The 23,242-nt window shown below is 35.9% G+C and overlaps 1 protein-coding gene across 11 annotated transcripts in view; it reads left to right on the plus strand.

Annotated features, from left to right (window-relative positions):
* The window catches only part of PUM2 (pumilio RNA binding family member 2), a 99,618-nt gene that overhangs the window by 12,503 nt on the left and 63,873 nt on the right, over positions 1-23,242 (plus strand). For 6 of the 11 annotated variants that reach the window (XM_049651986.1, XM_049651984.1, XM_049651987.1 and 3 more), the window contains 2 exons: positions 10,409-10,477; positions 18,106-18,214. In XM_049651986.1, the coding sequence (XP_049507943.1) occupies positions 10,427-10,477; positions 18,106-18,214 (160 nt within the window). In that variant the 5' untranslated portion in view covers positions 10,409-10,426. Of the gene's footprint in view, positions 1-10,408; positions 10,478-10,512; positions 11,543-18,105; positions 18,215-23,242 lie in introns of those variants that run through there. The other 5 variants (XM_049651981.1, XM_049651983.1, XM_049651988.1 and 2 more) reach the window with 3 other exon arrangements.

Below are 23,242 nucleotides of genomic sequence, written 5' to 3' on the forward strand. Positions count from 1 at the left end.
GTTTTTTTGTAATTGATGCACAAGATCACAATAGCCATCAGGTATTATAGGACTAATATGGAAAAGTAGTACCAGTGGGAAGTTGCTATCAGTTATTTTATGTTGAATGTCTTCAGTGGTATAGAAAGTCTGAGGAAGTTCTTGTTCTCTGTCTCTCCATTAAAATTAGCATTATGTATTAATATGTATGAAGGCATTTATATACAGTTACTATCCAGATATTAGTTGATTTCGTGATTTAAATTTATATTTCATACAATACAAAATGTTTTTCATTCAATATATATTGAGCATTCAGATAGCTAAGACACAGTTCCTGGTCCCTTAGACCCCAGAGCTTAATTTCTACTATGGCCTTTATTTATTTTTTTTTTTTTTTAAATTTTTTTCAACGTTTTTTATTTATTTTTGGGACAGAGAGAGACAGAGCATGAACGGGGGAGGGGCAGAGAGAGAGGGAGACACAGAATCGGAAACAGGCTCCAGGCTCCGAGCCGTCAGCCCAGAGCCTGACGCGGGGCTCGAACTCACCTATGGCCTTTAAATAGAACTAATTATGATACTATGAATTAGTGTCATATCATAGTAGAAAGTGCTTTAGTACCATTTATTGTGGCTCTAAATGGTTTTCCCTCCAACTTGTTTTTTATAGTAGGCATATGGTGAGGAATTGGATCAGATGTCTGAGAAAAATTAGTATATATTTTTTTAATGTTTATTTTTGAGAGAGAGCACAAGTGGGGAAGGGGCAGAGAGAGAGACACACACACACACAGAATCCAAAGCAGGCTCCAGGCTCTGAACTGTCAGCACAGAGCCCAATGTAGGGCTCGATCCCATGAACCGTGAGATCATGGCCTGAGCTGAAGTCAGACACTTAACTGACTGAGCCACCTAGGCACCCTGAAAAATTAATATTCTTAATGACATAAATGTACTTATCAATGCATATTCTTGGTTCTTTACACAAACTTGTTAAACTTTTGGGTTATGTGTTAGTAAATATAAAAACTTAGAACTTAACCAGTATATCGTTTGAGGTTCTTTATCTGTTTTTCTCATGTAATTAGCAATAATGTTGCCTACAAAAAGTTGGTAATGCTGTTAGTTTTTTTTTTTTAAGTTTATTTTGAGAGCGCGCATGCGTGTGCACGCATTGGGGGAGGGACAGAGAGAGAGGGAGAATGTGAGAATCCCAGGTTCCTCACTGACAGTGCCAGCCCAGTGCTGGGCTCCAGAGCCATGAGATCATGAGCTGAACCAAAATCAAGAGTCAGACCCTTAACCAACTGAGCCACTCAGGTCCTCCTAATGCTGTTAAATTTTAGAATTTGATGACACTGTTGTTTCCTTTTGTTAGGAAACAAAAGAACCTCAAAAACTTTAGTTCACACTTACCTCAGTATTTCGCAAGGTCTTGGCCATAGAGAAGTTTCTATTATGTATCTTCTATCTGAGCCGATTCCAGTTGTTTATTAAAGGAAACAGTTTTGGGAGAGTTTCATGGCTTAATAATGCAAACAAAATTTGAAGAACCCCAAGCAGTACTGTGTACCATAACTCTTGGATGCACTTTCTTCAAGTTAACTTAGTCAATTCAATATTCTGTAAATGCATGCTAGATACTCTGTTGCTTGTTAGAAGAAAATACTGTTTTTTTCTCCTATGATCTAACCATTCTGGATAAAATTGTTAAATTTATGTCCAGATTCTTTTCCCTTGCCACCAGATGGTATCAGCATTTGTAACTGTGTAGGACATAGTAGATTGGCATTTTGCAAAAATTTTGGAGTCCCACTTACTGGTATTCATGTGACCCCTGCCCCCTCAACTTTATTATTATTAAAATGGAGATTATTGGTTTGAGAATTTAACAGTGTTTCTGTTCTGTTCTGTTGTTTTGCCCACTTTCTCCTCTCTTCGTGATTGAGATAAATGGTAACACCCTAAACTGAAAAGCTGAGTTTGATTTTGTTTGTTTTTTTTTTTTTAAAGGCTTTTCCTCTTCCCCTATCTAATCCCCTTCATTTAAATGTAACCTGAAATACCATTCATTTTAAGAACAAAATATGCCTGGGGAATAGTATGAATGAAAAGGTTGAAGGCAAAGCTCTGATGCTTAACTTTTGGCTTGCTCATATTTTAGAGTGAATTATCTGCATTTGATTTTTTTGTGGAGCAGTCAAGAAAGTAAATCCACTAGAGCAGAGGTCGGCAAACTATGGCCTACACTCCAGATCTAGCCCACTACCTATGTTTGTTTGGCTCACTCTCCAGGATTGGTATTTAGATTTGTAAATGGTTGGAGAAAAATTAAAAGAATAATATAACACAAATACTTGAAATTCAGGTTTCACTGTTCATAAATAAAGTTTTATTAGGACACATTCATGCTTATTTACTTTGATATCATCTATGGCTGCTTTTTGTGCTACAAAGGCATATTTGAGAACAGAGACCATATGACCTGCAAAGTGTAAAATGTTTACCATCTGGCTTTTTACTAAAAAAATTTATTGACCTCTGCACTGGGGCATAATTCACCACAAAAGTAAGAATGGATCCAAGAGACTTCTCACATTTATCTGGAGGTTCTTTAACTTATGACCTCATCTATTTGGACACAAATAAAGCCTGGAAGTAAGCAAAGAAGGGCTTCAGTAAAGCTTCAGTGCTTTAGTCTTGAGAACATTGCTTCTATGTTCCTTTTATTTTTCTTAATAAAAATCTCCCTTTTTATTCATAGATTATACAGATATATTGTAGAAAGGTAATTAAATAGATAAATAGATGGGGAAAACGGTGTATTCTGATCACTTAAGGATGGTATGAATTTTGGGTGATTTCCTTTCAGTCTTTTTTCATTAAAAAAGTTTTTTTTTAATGTTTATTTTTGAAAGAGAGGGGCAGAGAGAGGGGGAAACACAGAATCCGAAGCAGGCTCCAGGCTCAAGGCTCAGAGCTGTCAGCATACAGCCTGACGTGGGCCTAGAGCTCACTGACTGTGAGATCATGACCTGAGCCAAAGTCAGACGCTTAACCAACTGAGCCACCCAGGCGCCCCCCCACCCCAATTTTTAATGTTTATTTTTGAGAGAGAGAGAGAGAGAGACAGATGAGCGGAGGAGGGGCAGAGAGAGAGAAGGAGACACAGAATCTGAAGTACTCTCCAGGCTCTGAGCTGTCAGCACAGAGCCCGTCGTGGGGCCCGAACTCACAGACCATGAGATCATGACTTGAGCCAAAGTCAGACAGACGCTCAACTGACTGAGCCACCCAGGCGCCCCTGTCTAAGCATTTTCTTAATTGCAAACTCAAATATTTTTAATAGTTACATGTTATTTCATTTTATAGATGTGTCACTTAACTATTATAGGGCAATTATGCAGTTTATAATTTTGGAAGTCAGTAATCTGCAAGCATGTTTATACATAGCTTTTATATATTTATATTTATTCTTAGGATTGATTCCCAAAGTTGGGGAAACTGGTTCAAGAGAGATGACTCTACTGACACCTGGGTGGCTCAGTTGAGCGGATCAACTTCAGCTCAGGTCATGATCTCACGACTCCTGGGTTAGAGCCCAACATTGGGCTCTTTGCTGACAGCTCAGAACCTGGAGCCTGCTTTGGATTCTGTGTCTTCCGCTCTCTCTGCCCCTCCCCTGCTTGTGCTCTGTCTCTCAAAAATAAATTTTAAAAAATTTTTTAAAAAGATATGAATCTGTGTGTATGATGTTAAATTTTAAATTGCTTTCCTAAGAAAGGATTGTAACTATTTTTAATTAAAAAATTTTTTATGTTTATTCATTTTTGACACAGAGACAGTGCGAGTAGGGAAGGGCAAAGGGAGAGGGTGACACAGAATCTGAAGCAGGCTCCAGGTTCCGAGCTGTCAGTACAGAGCCCCATATGTGACTTCAACTCACAAACTGTGACATCATGACCTGAATCGAAGTCGGATGCTTAACAGACTGAGCCACCCAGGAGGTCATTGAAACTTTTTAGAATACGTTTTTGTGCGTGTGTGTTACAGGTAGTTTCCTTCTTAAAGCATGTTTTTACTGTTGTTAGTCTACCATACCTGGATATCTGAGGCTAACGGATCACTGCAAATTAAAAGCAACCTAATTAAAAAGGTCGGAAATAGCACCACTATGTTCAAGTCAAGTGATATTTATTTAGTTATTTTAATTTTTTTAAAGGTTATTTATTTTTGAAAGACTGAGCGACAGAGCATGAGCAGGGGAGAGTCAGAGAGAGAGGGAGATACAGAATCCGAAGCAGGCTCCAGACTCCGTGTTGTCGAGCTGTCGGCACAGGGCCTGATGCGGATCATGACCTGAGCCTAACTCAGATGCTTAACCAACTGAGGCCACCCAGGTGCCCCTCAAGTCAAGTAATACTTAAACTGACAGCAAGGCAGGAAATGCTAACAAAAGCAGCCACAAGAGACCTAAACACTGAGTTGCACAAGAGCCTCAGAAAGTATTGTTTCTTTCTAGAGTAGTCTGTTGTGGTGCTGGTAATGGATATTTGTTGAGTACTTTTTATTAATAGTTTACAAAACATTTTTGGATACATTATCTCATTTGATCTTCACAATAGATTAAGCTAAGGTTTAGAGGTTAGACAACTTGCAGAAGTCAAAATGTGAACTCACATTCTGTACCTAATCACATGCTATTTCTATTGTACCACATTGTCCGATATAAAATGTGTCCATTGTGCTTTCTTTAGGAAAGCAGAATAAGAAAGAATCAACTTTAAGGCCATTTCCATATCCTAAATAATAAGAATTTTAAGGTTTTGGCCCTAATGGAATAATTACTTTAATAAGGACAGTGTGTTCTCAGAGGATACAGATAAATAAGATGTTCCATGGAAGAGTGTTTTAAAAAAAAAATTTTTTTTTTTACATTTTTTTTTTTGGGGGAGAGAGAGTGCGTGCGCAGTGGGGGAGGGGCAGAGAGAGAGGGAGACACGGAATCCAAAGCAGGCTCCAGGTTCTGAGCTGCCAGCACAGAGCCCAACGCGGGGCTCAAACTCAAACTGTGAGATCATGACCTGAGCCGAAGTCAGATGCTTAACCAACTGAGCCACCCAGGCACCCCTGGAAGTGTTTTAATGACTGCAGTTGGTATGATCTTTGTACGTTGAACCCTTCAGTGCTTAATATCATTTAATGCATTTAATGTATAAGTTGATTTAAAAGGCACATATTGTTAAGCTTGTAAAGCATATATTGATTTAAATTTGAAGCATACTTAAAAACTTAGCTGCATAATATTAGGAAGCCACTTTAGATGATTGAAAATATGATTCCTAATAACACGTTGGCAATATTCTGTAGCTTCCAGATGATTGGCCATTAGACTTGGGAAACAGTTAATGCTTGGAAGACGTTGAAGCTGTAATGGAATGAGAGATCTAGAAGATACAATATAAAATACAAGGTTTAAGAGAAGGATCACATGTGAATCTAAGAAAAAGAATATAAAGGACGTATTTAGAGCAATATGCGAAATCCTATGAAATATTTATAGAATAATGAAATTGACTATATCTAAATTTAGGGAATTTTAAAGAAACATTTAGAAATCAAAGATGATTTAAGCAGACTAGACATTAGAACAAATTGTTTTGTGTTAAGATGGAGAACTTTGTGTGAATGAGAAGTGTGGAACACATTTGGACCAAGATTCCTTTATTTGTCTTGATAATTATATACATGTGCAAAATGTATATAAGTATATGTAACATCCGTATTATATATATGGCTACAGAATTTTATATGTCTATGTATATATATTGTGTGTAAAACAATATTTTGATCTCAGTGAGTTTGTTTTAAAACCAAGAGCCATGGGGGCAACTGGGTGGCTCAGTCGGTTTTGGCTCAGGTCATTATCTTGCAGTTTGTGGGTTCGAGCCCTGCATCACTGCACCAGTGCAGAGCCTGCTTGGGATTCTCTCTCCTCCTCTCTATGTCCATCCCCCACTCATTCACTCTCTCAAAATAAATAAACTTAAAAAAAAAAAAAATCAGTGTCTTGATGATAGGGCTAGAGTTCTTATAGTAAGTAATGGATGTGCAGGTAAATTGGTTCATCTACATATGTAATAAAACCTATAATGTTGAAATTTTTACTTTAAATGGGCATATGAATTTGAGAGAAATTAAAAGGAAAAAACAGTCCTTTATACTTAAGCACATACTTAGCATTTCTGGTGCCCTTCATTCCTTGAAGATCTGAATTTCCATCTGTTATTTCCCTTTAGCTTGAAAAAAATTTTTTAAGTATTTCTTGAGGTGGAAGTCTGTTCTAACAAATGTTTTTATCTAAAAATATCTTTTTTTTTTTTTAAGCCAAAGCATATTTCTACCAGGTAAAAACTTCTAAGTTGGCATTTTTATTTCTTGTTTCAGCACTTTACAGTCTCTTCCTTTGTATTCTGGTCCCCATTGTTTGAAGTGCAAAATCAGTGGGCACTCATATTATCTTTTCTCCTTTACGTAACCTTTTTCTTCTAGCTGTTTTCAGGATTTTCTCTTTGATTTTTATTATGGGTATGGGTTTTATTTTCTTTTTTCCCATTTTGCCTTGGGTTCACTGAATATCTTAAATCTATGAATTTTGCTTTCATCAAACTTGAAAGAATTTCTTTCTGGCCGTTGTTTCTGCAAGTAATTTTCCCACCTCATTTTCTCCTTTATTATTTTTTTTTCCCCTCTAGATTGGAAATCTCGGTTGATCTATCTTTAAATTCACTGACCTTTTATCTCCAATCTGTTACTAGATGCATCCAGTGAAAAATTTTTAAATATATATGTTTTTAAATGTTCATTTTTTGAGAAAGAGAAACAGAGCATGAGTGGGGGAGGGGCAGGGAGTGAGACACAGAATCTGAAGCAGGGTCCAGGCTCTGATCTGTCAGCACAGAGCCTGACGGCGGGGCTCAAACTCCTGAAGGGCTCAAACTCCTGAACCATGAGGTCACGACCTGAGCTGAAGTCAGATGCTTAACCAACTGAGCCACCCAGGAACCCCTAAAGATATTTTTTAGTTATAGAGTTTCCATTTGGTTATTTTTATAGTTTGCTTTCTTTGTTGTAATTTTGTATTTTTTAATTTGTTAGCATATTTTTTCTTTCATGTTTGTGTACAGTTACAATAGTTGTTTTAAGATCCTTGCTAATTCTAACCGTTGGGTCAGCTTGGGCTTGGTCTTTATTAATTGATTTTTCCCTTTAGTCTAGGTCTCATTTTCCTGTTTGTACATGTCTAGTACTTTTAGATTGTGTTCCAGACTTTATGATTGATACATTGAAAGTACTCTAGGTTCTGCTATGTTCCTATTGAGAAAGTTTTTTGTTTTTGTTTAATGGGGCTCAAACTCCAAATTCCTGTGACTTCTGTGGTAGTCTGTAGCAGACATTACAGACATAAGTCTGTAGCCTTAATTAGGCTGCTCAAAGTCTGCTCCACAGATATATAGTTCAGGGATTGTCTAAAAATCTGAGTAGAATTTATATACGGAATTTGGTTGTCTCTTTCCTGAGACTTCCATCTTCAGTTTCCAGCATCTCTGGTTGCTCCAAACTGTCCTTTGGTTCTTCAAGCTTTTAAGACTAGATTCTCTGTAGGAATTTTGGTGCCCACCTCCAACCCCAGGCCTGTTCTCAGGAGAAAAAGCCATTTAAAAAACTCACTCTTTGCCAGTCTTTTCTTATTTTAAGTGTAGATGATCTTCCAGTTTGGGTTTTTGGTTTCCATTGCCTTCAAATTGTTTTGTATTTGCCCAGAATTTGTAGTTATCTGCCGGAGTGTTTAGGTTAATAAGAGCTATACCTCTAATTACCAGAAAGTGCCTGTGACTCATTTAAACTCTTTGAGAACAGTGACTGTATTTTAACTCGTTTTTTCCTCAACAAAATCCAACACATTGAAGATATCTAGTAAAAGGTTCCTAAGTTAATGAAAGGATGAAATGACCTGTTCACTTTGTGAGAACTGTTAATGAATCCAGCTTTTCTAACAGGTTAAGAGAAATAGCTTATTTGCTATCCATATAGTTTTTTGATAATAGTATCTGTTCAGATTTGTTGCTCATTTTTAGATTGGGTTGTTTGTTCTTTTGTTATTTTGTTAGAGTTTTTTTAATATATTTGGATACAAGTCCTGTATTGGATCTGTGATTTCCAAATATTTTTCTCCTAGTCTGTGGTTTTTTCATTATCATCAGTGTCTTTTGTTCAGCCTGTTTTATTGACGAAGTCAGATTTTTTTACACATTGGTTTTTCTTTTATGGACTCTGCTTTTGATGTTGATCTTACCTCATAAACACTAGGTCACATAGCTGTTCTGTTTTTCTAGAAGTCTTATAATACTACATTTAGCTGTATGATCCATTAGTTTTTTTTTTTATTAAAGTGTAAGGTATGTGTTGAGGTTCACTTTTTTGCATATGGATATCTTATTTTTCAAGTATCATTTGATGAAAAGATTGAAGAGCTTTTTTTAATAGCTGACTTTTTAAAAGATTTTATTTTTAAGTAAGGTCTACACTCAGTGTGGGGCTCAAACTTACAACCCTGAGATCAAGAGTTGCATGCTCAGGGCACCTGGGTAACTCAGTCGGTTGAGCATCTGACTTCACCTCAGATCATGATCTTGTGATTCATGAGTTCAAGTCCCACGTTGGGGTAGCTGCTGTCAGAGTAGAGCCCACTTCAGATTATCCCCCTCTCTCTGCCCCTCCCCCACTTGTGCTCTCTGAAAATAAAGAAAAATATTTAAAAAAAGATTGCATACTTTACCAACTGAACCAGCCAGGTGCCCTTTTATTAGCTAAGTTTTGAATACTTACGTACCCTGTTCTCTAATTCACAGTAAGCCATGTGGCAGATGCTCCAGTTACCATCCCATGAAGAAATTGAGAGAGAACAGTTTAGGGTACTTGTTCAGAGTTATAGAGCTACTTACTAAGCTGCCAGACTATAATTTGAATCTAATTCTATTTCCTTGTAAACCACCTTAAGGAGTTTGAGCTTTATCTTTAAGTCAAGGATTAAGATGTAGGAATCACATGGACAAAGTACAGTTCAGAAAGATGACTGATTACATTTGGAGATTAGAGTGTATGATGGGAAGACAGAATTACAGTCATTTTAGGTAAGAGATGGTGGTAGTGTAAACAACCAAACAGCTGGAAAATGGTTAGATTTAAGTGAGGTAGGAGGTCGACATTAGTGATTGGATATTGGTGTAAGAAAGGAAAGAATTAAGCTGTAAATGGGGAAGAAGAATAAAGTTGGAATTTTGCCCAGGGAATGGGAAGGAGATATTTGGAAATTTTTAAGAGAGAAATTTGGCTTATAAATACAAACGTTTGAGTGAGAGTCCTAAGCATATATATAGTTTTCAAAGCGATGAGAGTGGATGAGATTGCTCAGGATAAGGGGTAGAGAGGATACTACCTTGGATAGAGGACTAAAGGAACACTAGAGTTGAAGAGACAAGGGGATCTGTGAAGGCTGAGAAAAAGCAACTGGACACGTTGGAAAGTAGAAGGAAAAATGATGAGAGAGAAAGTGGCAACGGAGAACATTATTACAGCAAGGGAGGGGTGCTTTGTAATGTCCAATACTATGGAGTCTTAGAGAGAACCTATTGGGGAAATTAATAGGATTGTATTGCAAGGCCTAAGAGCTGAAGGCTGTGAATTTGTAGTGGCTTCAGTGTTGAATGGTGTTCTCCAGCAGTACTTAACATTCGAAGGCAAAGGACCTTCTTACTCAACACATTGTCCCATGAATGATAATTTAAACTGTTAGAAATGAAAAGATAAGAAACATACACTTTAGTTTTAGTAGAAGGCGAAGTGAAAGGAGTTACTCTTAAGGAAATTTCAATATTTAATCGCTCCCACAGCTGATTAATTTATGTGTTTCTTTGAGATTGAACTGGATCATCACTTACATATTTTGAGGGAAAGTTTTAAATCAGTGGTAGAAGACCTACAAATAAGGAAGTGTTGAGAAATTTTGAAAAATATTAACTAAAGTTATGTAAAATAGTAATGTTATAATTGGAACAACATAAAAAACAGGCTAACTATACTTTAGTATTTGAGCTTGCTTCCTTTGTTACCTTCTATTTTGCTCAGCCATTAGTGGTTTTTCTTGGCACACAGAATAACCCACGAACCTTTGACCTCAGGGTTTTAATTTTAATGTAGATTGCTGTTATGTGCTCTATTTAGGGAAATCTATCTTCATAGAGAAATCGGTTTTTGTCTATCTCTGCTCATGCTAATTGCAGTAATAGCAGCAATATAATATAAAAATACTTGATACAGTCTATTTAAATTTTTCTTTCTACTGATTTTTGTTTTTGTTCAACAGGTTTGATCTGTGGATGAAATGAATCATGATTTTCAAGCTCTTGCATTAGAATCTCGGGGAATGGGAGAGGTAAATACTTACGAATACTAAGAATGTATATACCTCACTTTATTTGAGCCCTTAACACTTTTTTTTTAAACTATAAATATTCTTGAAAATAGTGTTTATGTCTTCCACATGATGTGGGTTTTTAAAATCTCAGATGATACAATTCTGTAGTTGTGGTGATTTTCATCTTTTTTTTTTTTTTTTTTTAAACCTCTAGTAGTAATTTTTAGTGAGATTGTATCTAATTGATTTGATTGACTTGGTTTAGATAATGTTTTATATTTTGATAATGAACCATAATTACTTTGCTCAGAAAAGAGCCTTTCTTGATCCTTGTCCTGCTGTTTTATATATGTATGATGTTTGCCTTAGCCACACTTGATTGTTCACTATTCTCTCTTCCAAAAATCTCTCCTTGTTCACTGCTTAATAAACTTCTAATCCTCTACAAGACTGTACTGAGAAAGATTCTTATCTGTTGTCCCATTGCTATCTGCAGTAAAATTAATTACTTCCTCTTCTGACTTCTCCTAGATCTTTATACATACTTTATTACTTGTTACAGTTTGTTTTATATTAATCTTTTCTGTAGATTGTTAGCTTTGAATAAGTGGCACACAGCACTCTGAATTTAATAGATTTTATCAGTCCTGTTAATATATGATTTTTGTTGGGGCATTCCATTTAACTACACCATCACATAAATTAAGGAATAAAAAATGCTTGAGTTTTCCATATATCTAAAGAATATTTAGAAAACTAATTGATTATGAAAACCCTTGTGGTCACATCTTTATTTTGTCGTGTTCTGTAGTACTAACATAGTGTGGACTTTGGTAATAGAACATAACAGTGAACAGACATGAGATGTGTAATTAACTGCTTGCTCCCGGAGATTATTTTACTTTGGTAGATTAGCGACCTTCATGAGACTCACTCCATCCAATGCTGTGCTCTTCAGATGCAGAAAAAGAGTCCAGTCACTCCTCTGGGCCACAAGAGGGCACCCTGCAGCTAGCTAACCCTTCCCTTCTCCAGAACAGCGTTTTCCAAAGAGTTTGTCATTTTCAGAGGACTGATTTAAGGGTGAGTTAAGGTGCTTAAGCATAAGTATTGCCAAAGTACACTTGTTAGTCTAGTGTATAAGGTAAAATTCTGGTCCCTAAGAAAGGTTTGAAAGAAGGAATAATTTTTTAGTTAAACAACAACAAAACACCTACACCTTCACTGCAGTGGCTACTTAGGCATTATTTACACTGTGGGTGAATAAAAAGAAATAGTTGAAAAAGGCTTCTGTTTTGTTCCCTGCTACTTGTTTTCTTTGGTCTTTAGAAAGCAAAATAATCCAGGTTTGAACAGTGTTTCAGCCTGATCTGTGACAAACTTGAACTCAGTGATTTCTTTAAGGGCAAGTAAAGCCACACCATTAACTTAATTCTCTTTAGACCCCGAGCACTTTACTTCCTAGATCTACATTGTATATATGTTTACAGATTGGCTCATTTCCCCACTCCCCTTCTAAATAACACTTGATAAATGCAAAGACATCTTTGCAGTTAAACAAAAATGTCATGATCAGAAACAGTAGTTGGAAGAGTTTGGTTAGTTATTTGAGGGTGGAGGAGGTATATTTGAGGTTTTTGGAAAAGAGACAAGCTGGGTTGAACAGTATGTTAATCTAAACTTAAATCTAGGCCTTCTTAATGGAAATTTTAGATAACGCAGAATGAAAGTGGCTAGGGTTTAGACTGCCTGCTCTTTTGGGCAGATAACAGTAGGTCAGTGCTTCTATGACCTTCATTCAGTAGAAATGTATTTTTAAATAAGCTGTTATTCACTAATTAAGTTTTTTTTCTTAACAGTTTACCAACTAATTCTGTTACCTCTAAGAGATAGCTAAGAAACCTACTCAGGTTTCTGCCTCTGGGTTCTCTCTCCCACAAGCCTTTCTATCTTTCCTCATCTCACAGGCAGCAGGGAACCTTCTGGGATTTCCTTCTTTGCCTGTCTCTCTCTCACCAGTCTTCTCCTCCTTTCCTGACAGGTGAGGTTTTTTGTTTTTGTTTTATCCCAGAATTCATTTTAATAAATTAAAAGTAGCCCTGAGTTTTTGGCTCTTGAGTTTTCTAAAATTGCTTGTTTATTTTTTAATGTGACATCCTTTTTTAATGGATTGCCCTATTCTTGACTTTTTCTTCAAAAATCAAATTTTCTTTATTATGTCTTAAGTTGTTGTAAATTTCTCATGTACAAATATTGCATTACATATAGGACTATTTTCAAATGTACTGGGTTTTGTAGGTCATGATGTCTTTACTGACCCACCATCAGAAGGGCAGTCTTTTCTACTTGGTCATCCAGAAATGGGAACAGATCTGTATTCATCCATTCATAAACTCATTCTTTCCATATTTTTCCATAGCATGTTTTTGTCAAAAGACTTACTGATTTGTATTGTGTCATATGGCTTTAAAAAGAACAAAGCTAATTCATAGGCGGTTGGACTCAGCTTCATTAATATAGTGTTTTAAAACTACAGTGCAAAGGCACAAATCTATTATATACACACACAGTATGTTCCTGTTTATTTTTTAAATAGGGGGAAAGATACCCCTGCCTGAAATTCTTTAGGGAACCTAGAATTTAATTTTAAATCCCTGCGTTAATGTGTATTATTTAGGGAATAGTCAAAGCTTAGTATGATAAATAATGCCTCCTCCTTTCTTTTCTGACACAATAATATTTAAAGAATGTTATGCACTAAGATCCCAAGTGGTATGGTGAAGTGGAATGCTGGATACGGGAGGAGACTTCTGTTTTCTCTCCAATCTATCACTATCACTATGCCTCTGAGTAAGATTGACTTCTTTGAAGACAGTATTAGGAATAACCTTTGTATGAGTTACATATATCTCTCAAATGTTCTAGCTCTGATCTGAGCTGTTAGGGATAACTGGAATAGAAGCCAGCTATTTGAAATAGTGTTTAAATAACGATCATAGTTTTATCTACAGAAATCTTTACCTTAATTCTTAAACTTTATCCACCATAATGAATGCCCACGTTATATGGGGTGAATATCATGATAATATAAACTTTTTAAAATGTTTACTTATTTTTGAGAGAAAGCATGCCATGCGTGTGCCTGCGGGGGAGGGGCAGAGAGAGGGAGAGAGAGAATCCCAAGTAGGCTCTGCAGTGTTAGTGCAGAGCCCAATGCGGGCTCGATCCCATGAACTGTGAGATCATGACCTGAGCTGATATCAGGATTCGGGCAGTTAACCAATGAGCCACCCAGGCACCCCTAAGCTTTTTTATTATATCTAGTGGTGGTCTAATGCTGGTAATTTTCAGAAATATTGATGAATTAGACTATGATTGAAAAGAACCATCTTCCATGGCAGGTGTAAAGAGAATGGGCTTTAGAATTATACAGGCGATGTGTTCAAATCCTATTGCTGCCATTTATTAGCCATGTGTGTAACCTTGGTTCTGATTCCTTGTGCAGGATGGGACGGTATTAGGCATCTATTCTTTGTTTCATGTCCCTCCTATGATACTCAAATGAATTGGAAAAAGAAGGCAAATAACTATAGATAAGACTTTTGTATTGAATAGTAATATCATAGTCCTTTAAAATAATCAGCCAGTTAAATGTTGCTGGCCAGTTTGTTATGTTTTATAATAAATATTAAAAGGTTCCTATTTTTGTAGCAAAGAGATCTAATTTGTGTCTGCTATATGCTTGGTACTATTCTAAGCAGTTTACTTACGCTATTTCATTTTAGCCTCATTTCTATGAAATATGAAATATACTATGAAAGTATCGTTATTATTATCCTTACAGATGAGGAGATTGAAGCTCAGAATGGTTAACTGGCCCAAGATGGTATATAGTAGTGATTGAATAGCATAAACTGATGAGCGCCTTGACTATTTATAGTACTGCTTCCTATTGGAAGTGATGACATCTAATGGTTGTGGTGATTAAAGTATTAGAAATGGAGAAGATCTGGGGAAGTGGTATGATTTGAAAAAATGAAGAAGTATTGATATCTTTTATTAATAGAAAAAAATTAAAGTCTGGAAAAGCGCCATTGTGGGGTTCAAGGGAATTACCTTGTCTTTTGTTTTCTACATACACATTTAGTTATTAGCATCTATGCCTGTCTTTTGTGAACTTCCATTATGAAGAGAGTCACCTTAACATCGTAATTTGACCAGATAGTCCAGATACATATCTGGTGTCATGGCATAATTATTAATAGCACCCCCTTCCTCAGAAGTGTCCCAGTTTGGATATTACATGAACATCTTAATTTAAAACACCATATTGTAGACATAAAGCCTTTACATCCTATTAATTCTTGGGATTATGTTAATTTGGTTGGTTTTGTGATTTTTATGTAGTAATTGGTATTAATCTGAAATGTAAGTGTACCTCATAGTATAGATTCTTGTAGGAATTTATTACTTATTTTGAGGCAGTATGTGAAAGTGTTGACTGCTTTATTTATTTATTTATTTATTTATTTTTAATGTTTATTTTTGAGAGAGACAGGGACAGACAGGGGAGGAACAGAGAGACAGGGAGACACAGAATCAGAAGCAGGCTCCAGGCTCCAAGCACAGAGCCTGACGCGGGGCTCCAACTGACAAACCGCAAGATTGTGACCTGGGCTGAAGTCGGACGCTCACCCGACTGAGCCACCCAGGCTCCCCGTACTGCTATTTTTGAAGATGGAGAGGGCAAGCCATAAATGCTTCTTGAAGGAAAGAACTAGTAAAATGGTGGACAGTTGGGGGGATGAATTTGTATGTTCACCCAATCATTTCTGAGTTGGAAAGACAGAGGTGTAGGTTAACAAGATATACTGAGTTGCTTGACTTTGGTTTAAAGTTTTTGTGAAATTGGGAACGAATATGAAGTAGTACTGGATAATATATCTTGCAGATCTTTAAGATCTCTTAACCCTTGTTTTCTATAATATGCTTCCCCCTTTCTACTACCGTAAAAGAGTCTCCAGGGGCAAATCTCTAATTTTATTGCTATTGCAGCCAGTGTACTGCCTACATTTTTTTTTTCCCCTAAATGGTCTATCTTGAATTGTTGCCTTCCCCTGTATTCAGTTCATTTTAACTTTTCTTGGTCACAAGCTAGTAGTTTCTCTGAAAGTATTTCAAATCAGTGTCTAAACTGTCACAGAACGTTGTTTGTAGAATGTTGGTATAGGCCTTTGTTAGGAGAGGTATTAATTTTACTAACTCCTGTGCATGATAACTTAATAAACGTTTGCAAAATGAGGATATTCATAGCACAGTGTTTGGCAAAAAGTAGGCACATTGGATAAGTGCTTAATACAGTTTTTGTTTTTAATTTTTTTTAAATGTTTATATTTGAGAGAGACAAAGCACGAGCAGGGGAGGGGCAGAGAGAGAGGGGGAGACCCAAATCTGAAGCAGGCTCCAGCCTCCCAAGTGTTGGCACAGAATCTGACGTGGGGCTCGAACTCAGGAGCTGTGATATCATGACCTGAGCTGAAGTCGGATGCCCAACCGACTGAGCCACCCGGGCACCCCCTCTAGTTGTGTTTTAAAGCAGTAATTTATGAGCTTCTCTACTAAAGCACTACACAGAACTTTATCACAAAGACTTCCTCAAAGGGATTGTTATTTCTGTTACTTTAGGTTAGTTTCAGCCATTTCTGTGACTGTTTCTATTAAGTTTCTAAAACTTTACCCTCAGTTTCTTTGTTACTATTATTTTGATATTGAAACTTTTTTTCATGATGTATGGATAAAACATTTCTTTATTCTCTCAGAAACCAATTTTTAATGACATTTTAAAGTATTAACTTGGGTTTTGCTATGCATACATGTTCAATTATTTAAATATATCAAGTGCAGTGTTTTAGTATTATCAACTTTACATTTTGTTTGAATATTTACATGAACCTTTTATAGTGATTTTTAAAAAAAGCTTATGAAGGAACAGAGGTTGCATTTTGCTGGGATCTTTGTTAGAGCAGATTATTGTTTAAAATGTGCTTTAAATAAAAATCATTTGCAGCCCAGGGTGATCCTAACATGGAAAAACTTTTCTTTTTAAAATTAGTAGAAGCTGGTTTCCTTTAAAATTAAATATATTTAATTTAGCAAAGAAAAATCTGTAGATTGGGAACATGCCCAAATTGGACTTTTCCCCCTGCCTTCAGAGCTGCTTCTGGCTTTTTGTTTTAGTTAATAGTGCTACCATTTAGCTTATTATCCAAATTTAAAAATTGTATCCTTTTTATTAATCCCTTCCCCATTTGTAATCATACTGACTGTGCTAAATGTCTCTCAAACCATGTTGTTTTTTCAGTTCTTTGGGTTAGTACCACCTGTTTTACTTCTACCATCTTGGCCCTGCTGTAATTCTGCTAAACTGATTTCCTTGCCTGTTGTCTAGACTATCCATTATTCTTAAAGCTTATAACTTGAGTTGTTTTCTAAAACATAATGTCACTTTTAACCTCTCTGAATTCCCTTTACGTTGGTGAAATGTGCAATTTCTTAGCTTATCTTTAAGGCTTCTGAGAATCTGACCTAGAAAGTTTTACCAGCATTAGCTTTGACATTCCCACATCTGTTCATCCATCTCATACCTTGTTGTACACACAGTGCAGTTTATCAGGTTGTGCCTTTGTTCATGATTTACTGTATCTTCCTCCCCTTCTACTCACACTTTCAACCCCCCCCCCCGTTTTATTTTATTTCTCAGACTCAATTCAGGTTTTACTACGTTCATTTTATTACATTTAGTTTGTATGTTTGTGAACTCTCTAAAAATAAGGTTACTATGCCTTAAGGAGACAAACACAGGTAAAAGCTTAGTGATAGAAGTATATACAGGTTTAATTATGAGCCCTGGAACACTGGGTACCTAATTATGGGCTGAGAGGGAGGAGATCTTAGGAGTACTTAACTTAAAATGCCACGTACATGTCTCAGAAAAACAAAACAGTCTGTACTTTTCAAACATCTCCCCAGTCCATCTTCTCTGAGTGTCAGGGAAAGTAGAGAGGAGAGGCTTGGATGAGTAATAAAGTATCATTAGGAATTAGCCAAAATGTACATATTGAATAATTTGTGAATCATTGTGTCAACACAGTTTTTATGTGCTATATATGTCACATACTTCCATTGAATAAGTGAAGTAAAAGTGAAAATATATTTTCTGCCATGGAAGCTGTGGGATAAGAGGTGATCCAAGGGCAGTATTTGGAAGTAAAGGAAAAGTTTTCCTTTTTTGTATAGATGTTTTTATTGTATTATCTATATTGAATAAGAAATTTAGTAAGTTTTTTGAAAAAATTTATAAAGAAAATCACATGATGGTAAAACCTTTTAAAAAAGTATAGAAAAGTCCAAAGTGGATTTTGATTAGTGTTCAGGTCTAGAATTATTAGAGCCAGTACCCAAACATAAGTGAGGAGTTATTTTATCATTAACAATACAAATTAGAAAATAGTTCACCCTGAATTCTCCTTAGCATTGAAAACTAACTTGTACATACCAGTGGTAAGTTTGCTTTCACCTATGTAGAATTAGAATAAATTTGTAATCAGAATGATACTTAAATTAATCATTTTTTCCCTCCCAAATAGCTTTTGCCTACCAAAAAGTTTTGGGAACCTGATGATTCAACAAAAGATGGACAAAAAGGCATATTTCTTGGGGATGATGAATGGAGAGAGACTGCATGGGGAACTTCTCGTAAGTTATTGGTGTATGTGTAAGAATTACGAGTTTACTTGAAATTTTCAAAACCCTGTTAACCCCCAGACAATATTTGGAGCAAATTTGTGAAGTCTTTGTTGAAGATTTTGTAAGTCGTTGTAATGCACATTTTTTGTTAATGCGCATTTTTTATTAGCCCTTATCTAATGATCTACTTAACAATTAGAAGTGTTTGTCACGGTGAAGTATGTTACAAAGTTTTTATTTGAAGTTAACTCTGGGGTGCCTGGTTGGCTTAGTCTGTGGAATGTGCAACTCATGATCTCAGGGTTGTGAGTTTGTTGGGTATAGAGATTGCTTAAAGATGAGATCTTTAAAAACAATGAAGTTAACTCTGATTATAAAATTCTGAGTTTCCATTAAAAGAGGGCACATTAACAATAGGGATTTTCAATCTTAAATTGTATTAGAGGACAGCGACTGATTTATCTAATTGCAGCTCAGTCTAGCTTTATTAGACATTTGCCATATCCAGAAAGGAAGTAAACTCCCTGAGTAAGGTAAATCCACAGAAAGGAAGCAGACTTTGAATGTTTTTGATATCCACAAGTAATGGAGAGAGACTTAGAAACCAAGAAACTGTTAAGGGAGAAGGAACTGGTATGAAGGAGTACAGTTCACGGAAGTAACTGTATTGATAGGTAAATTACAGAGCATGGCCTTATTCTTAAAGTAGTACTGATTATATTTTGAAATGTTTCTCATTAGTAAAATTTGAGATATATACACATGCAACTGTCAACATGTATTTTACAAATAAGTTTTCTCTTTTTATAACAATTCATTGCAGCTTGTGAAAGCTACACAAAATTACCAAATTAAGATCAAAACAAATTTCTGAACAAATTTCTGGATAATTATCAAATTAACCTTAAATTTTGAGTGTAAATTACCAGGTGTTTCTTTATTCTACAAATCATTAAAATACATTAAAAGGTTTAAAGTCTTTTATATTGGGAATGCAAGCTGGTGCAGCCACTCTGGAAAACACTATGGAGGTTCCTCAAAAAATTAAAAATAGAACTACCGTAGCAATTGTGCTACTAGGTATTTATCCAAGGGATAAAGTCTAGCTGTTTCGAAGGGACACATGCACCCCAGTGTTTATAGCAGCACTATCAACAATAACCAAAGTATGGAAGGGCCCAAATGTCCATTGATGGATGAATGGATAAAAACGATGTGGTGTGTGTGTGTGTGTGTGTGTGTGTGTGTGTGTGTGTGTGTGTATACACATACACACACATATATATATATATATAACATATTACGTATATTTTATACACACACACACACACACACACACACACAGTGGAGTATTACTCGGCAGTCAAAAAGAATGAAATCTTGCCATTTGCAGCTACATGGATGGAACTGGAGGGTATTATGCTAAGTGAAATTAGAGAAAGACAAAAATCATATGACTTCACTCGTATGAGGACTTTAAGAGACAAAACAGATGAACCCAAGGGAAAGGAAACAAAAATAATATAAAAACAGGGAGGGGGACAAAACAGAAGAGACTCATAAATATGGAGAACAAACAGAGGGTTACTGGAGGGGGTGTAGGATGGGGGATGGGCTAAATGGGTAAGGGGCATTAAGGAATCTACCCTTGAAATCATTGTTGCACTGTATGCTAACTAATTTGGATGTAAATTAAAAAAAAATTATTAGTTGAAAAAAATCTTTCATATTTAAATTTGTTTATTCAACTAAAATAATTGCTGAAAAGTTAGGTAGTACTAGATAATTTTAGTGATTAATAAATACTCTTATAGTAAAAATTGAGAAAGTTTGAAAACTTTAGCTATTAATTTATAGTGAAATTTTCTTAAAATACTGGGAATTTTCTTTGAAGTCTGTCGGTATGTAATATAATATGCCAGGTTTGGAGAATATGAAGGTAAATAAGATATTGCCCTCAAAGAATTTTTTTTTTTCTGGATTTGAATTAACCCATATTACATGGGTCTCATAATTTAAAGTATTCCATTATTTAGACTGGGACACATTTTTCCCACAAAAGACACTTTCCTTGCTAAAATTACATGTGCTTGAAAAGTTGAATGGTAGACATGTTTTGATTTTTGTTTTAAAGGTTGAGTGGTTAATTACTTTAGTTACCAGAACCAAATATTTTTTTAAAGCATTCCAAAGGAAAACATCTTGAGCACAACATGGTAATGAAAGATTATTTTCAAGATGGGTGGTTGGGAAATATTTTTGGTATGTTATATTTGGAGGATAGCTTGTACCAGAAGTAAAACATTTAAGCCACAAATTTATATATTTCTTTTAGTGTCAGATTTATATTTTGAATTTCTTATATCATTTCCTCTTGAAAAATTTTTTTTTTTACGCTGTATGGATAAAATTCTGAAGATGAATGTTAGTCTTTACCTGGAGACATGTGAAAATTAGAAATGAATGAAAAATTTAGAAATTATTTTGTTTATAGAACATTTATTGGGGGGCGCTCAGGTGGCTCAGCCGGTTAAGCATCCAACTTCAGCTCAGGTTATGATCTCATGGTTCCTGAGTTTGAGTCTGCTTCTGGCTCTGTGCTGACAGCTCAGAGCCTGGAGCCTGCTTCAGATTCTGTGTCTCCCTCTCTCTCTGCCCCTCCCCTCGCTCACGTTCTGTTTCTGTCTCTCAAAAATAAACAAACATTGAAAAAAAAATAAAAAAACATTTATTGAATGCCAAGTATGTACAAATATGAATAAAGGAATTGCAGGAATAATGTCCTAAAGGAATTGTCAATCTAAAGATTCTTTCCATGACTGTAGGAGACTTTACCATATGCTTGGTTTCTCTAACTGAAACTGTCTTTTCCACCTTCATGTTTCCCTATTTTTTTGCTCACTTTAACTCTTTACTCTTCATATCACTTCTTCTGGGATTCACTCTAAGATTGAGAAGGATTGATGCCCTTTCTTTATTTTTGCATAGTATCCTTGATTATTTTTACTGCTGCTCTTTTACTCTATTATGATTACCTTCTATTAAACCTATAATCTCTTTGAGGGCAGGTACTGCCATGTTTGTTCTAAGCACAATGCCTAATATGCAAGAGGCCGTAAATCAACATTAGAACTAGTGAATGAATGGGTGAATGATTGAATGAAAAAAATATAATGACTAATCTCTTGTGGATAAAGATACTGTAATGGAAGTGTTTTTATATGCTTTAACAAAAGTAGCAATCAAACCTACAGTTAATGAAGTGATGACTGAGTTCCTCCATTACAGTTCAGCCCTTTAAGGACTAGACCTCATACTGAATATTGTATATGATCACAAATGAACCAGAGGCAGCTCATTGGTTCCTTCTACAATTTTTTTTGGCAGATCTAAAAAGTTGCCTCAACTGTTTAATTATAGTTGTATCCCATTTGTTCTCTAATCTTAAATACTGCTTTTCCTTTTTGTCCTAAAAACAATGTAGAAAGGGCACTCATATCAGGTGAATATTTTTTTGTTAAAAATAAATGGGAAAGTTTTAAACTAGAAGGGATTTTTAAAAATAATCTTCAGGTGACAGGTTTTACACCAAGAGAAAATTCTGTGATATTAACTGATTTTTTTCTTTTTTTTAAGTTTTATTTATTTGAGAGAGACAGAGACAGCGTGAGCAGGAGAGGGTTAGAGAGGAAGAGAGAGAATCCCAAGGAGACTCTGCACTGTCAGGGCAGAGTTGGATACAGGGCTCAAACCCATGAAACCATGAGATCATGACCTGAGCTGAAACCGAGAGACCGACTGAGCCACCCAGGGGCCCCTGAACTGATTTTTTCAAACTTATTTGTTTGTGTTTATAGTGGTACAGCCTTGTGTTCTGAAATCTGTCCAGTACATAACTGAGCTTGAGGAGTGCCTCTGCCAATTTAGGAGTTATTTTTATTCTTCTAGGTTTTACTTTTAAAGGTTTTTGTTTTGAATTAGTATGAATCACAAAGAGAGCTGTAACATTTTAGTGAGATGCTTACAGGCAGCTGAGCCTTCAGGTCAATGTTTCTGTCTCCCTTGACCTTTCTGGTTTGACTGGCTTCACATCAGCTTTTACTTATTTTATTTTTATTTTTATTTTTATTTTTATTTTTATTTTTTACCAAATGGCTCTATCTGTATTCCCAAGAAATGTGCCTAGGCCAGTGAATATGAAGAGCCTTTAAAAAAAAATTTTTTTAAATGTTTGTTTAATTTTAGGGGAGCGAGACAGAGTGTGAGTGGGAGTGAGGAGGGGCAGAGAGAGACCATGAGAGGGAGACATAGAATCTGAAGCAGGCCCCAGGCTCTGAGCTGTCAGCACAGAGCCCAACTAGGGGCTCGAACTCAAAAACTAGAGATCATGACCTGAGGCACCTAGGCACCCCTGAAGAGCTTTTTGTAAAGATTATAAAAACAATATGCTGAGGGGTTTTGTTTTGTTTTGTTTTTTAATTTTTTTTTTTAACGTTTATTTATTTTTGAGACAGAGAGAGGCAGAGCATGTACAGGGGAGGGGCAGAGAGAGAGGGAGACACAGAATCTGAAACAGGCTCCAGGCTCCGAGCTGTCAGCACAGAGCCCGACGCGGGGCTCGAACTCACGGACTGTGAGATCGTGACCTGAGCCGAAGTGGGACGCTTAACCGACCGAGCCACCCAGGCGCCCTTTGTTTTGTTTTTTTAAGGTAGAGCCAATAACCTTTTATTTATTTATTTTTCCTGGGTTATTTTTTAATTTAATTTTATTTTTTAAATTTACATCCAAATTAGTTAACATACAGTGCAACAATGATTTCAGGAATAGATTCCTTAATGCCCCTTACACATTTAGCCCATCCCGCCTCCCGCACCCCTTCCAGTAACCTTCTGTTTGTTCTCCATATTTATGAGTCTCTTATGCTTTGTCCCCCTCCCTGTTTTTATATTATTTTTGTTTCCCTTCCCTTATGTTCATCTGTTTTGTTGTTAAAGTCCCCATATGAGTGAAGTCATATGATTTTTGTCTTTGACT

This window comes from Panthera uncia (assembly GCF_023721935.1).
Source record: "Panthera uncia isolate 11264 chromosome A3 unlocalized genomic scaffold, Puncia_PCG_1.0 HiC_scaffold_12, whole genome shotgun sequence".
Taxonomy (NCBI): domain Eukaryota; kingdom Metazoa; phylum Chordata; class Mammalia; order Carnivora; family Felidae; genus Panthera; species Panthera uncia.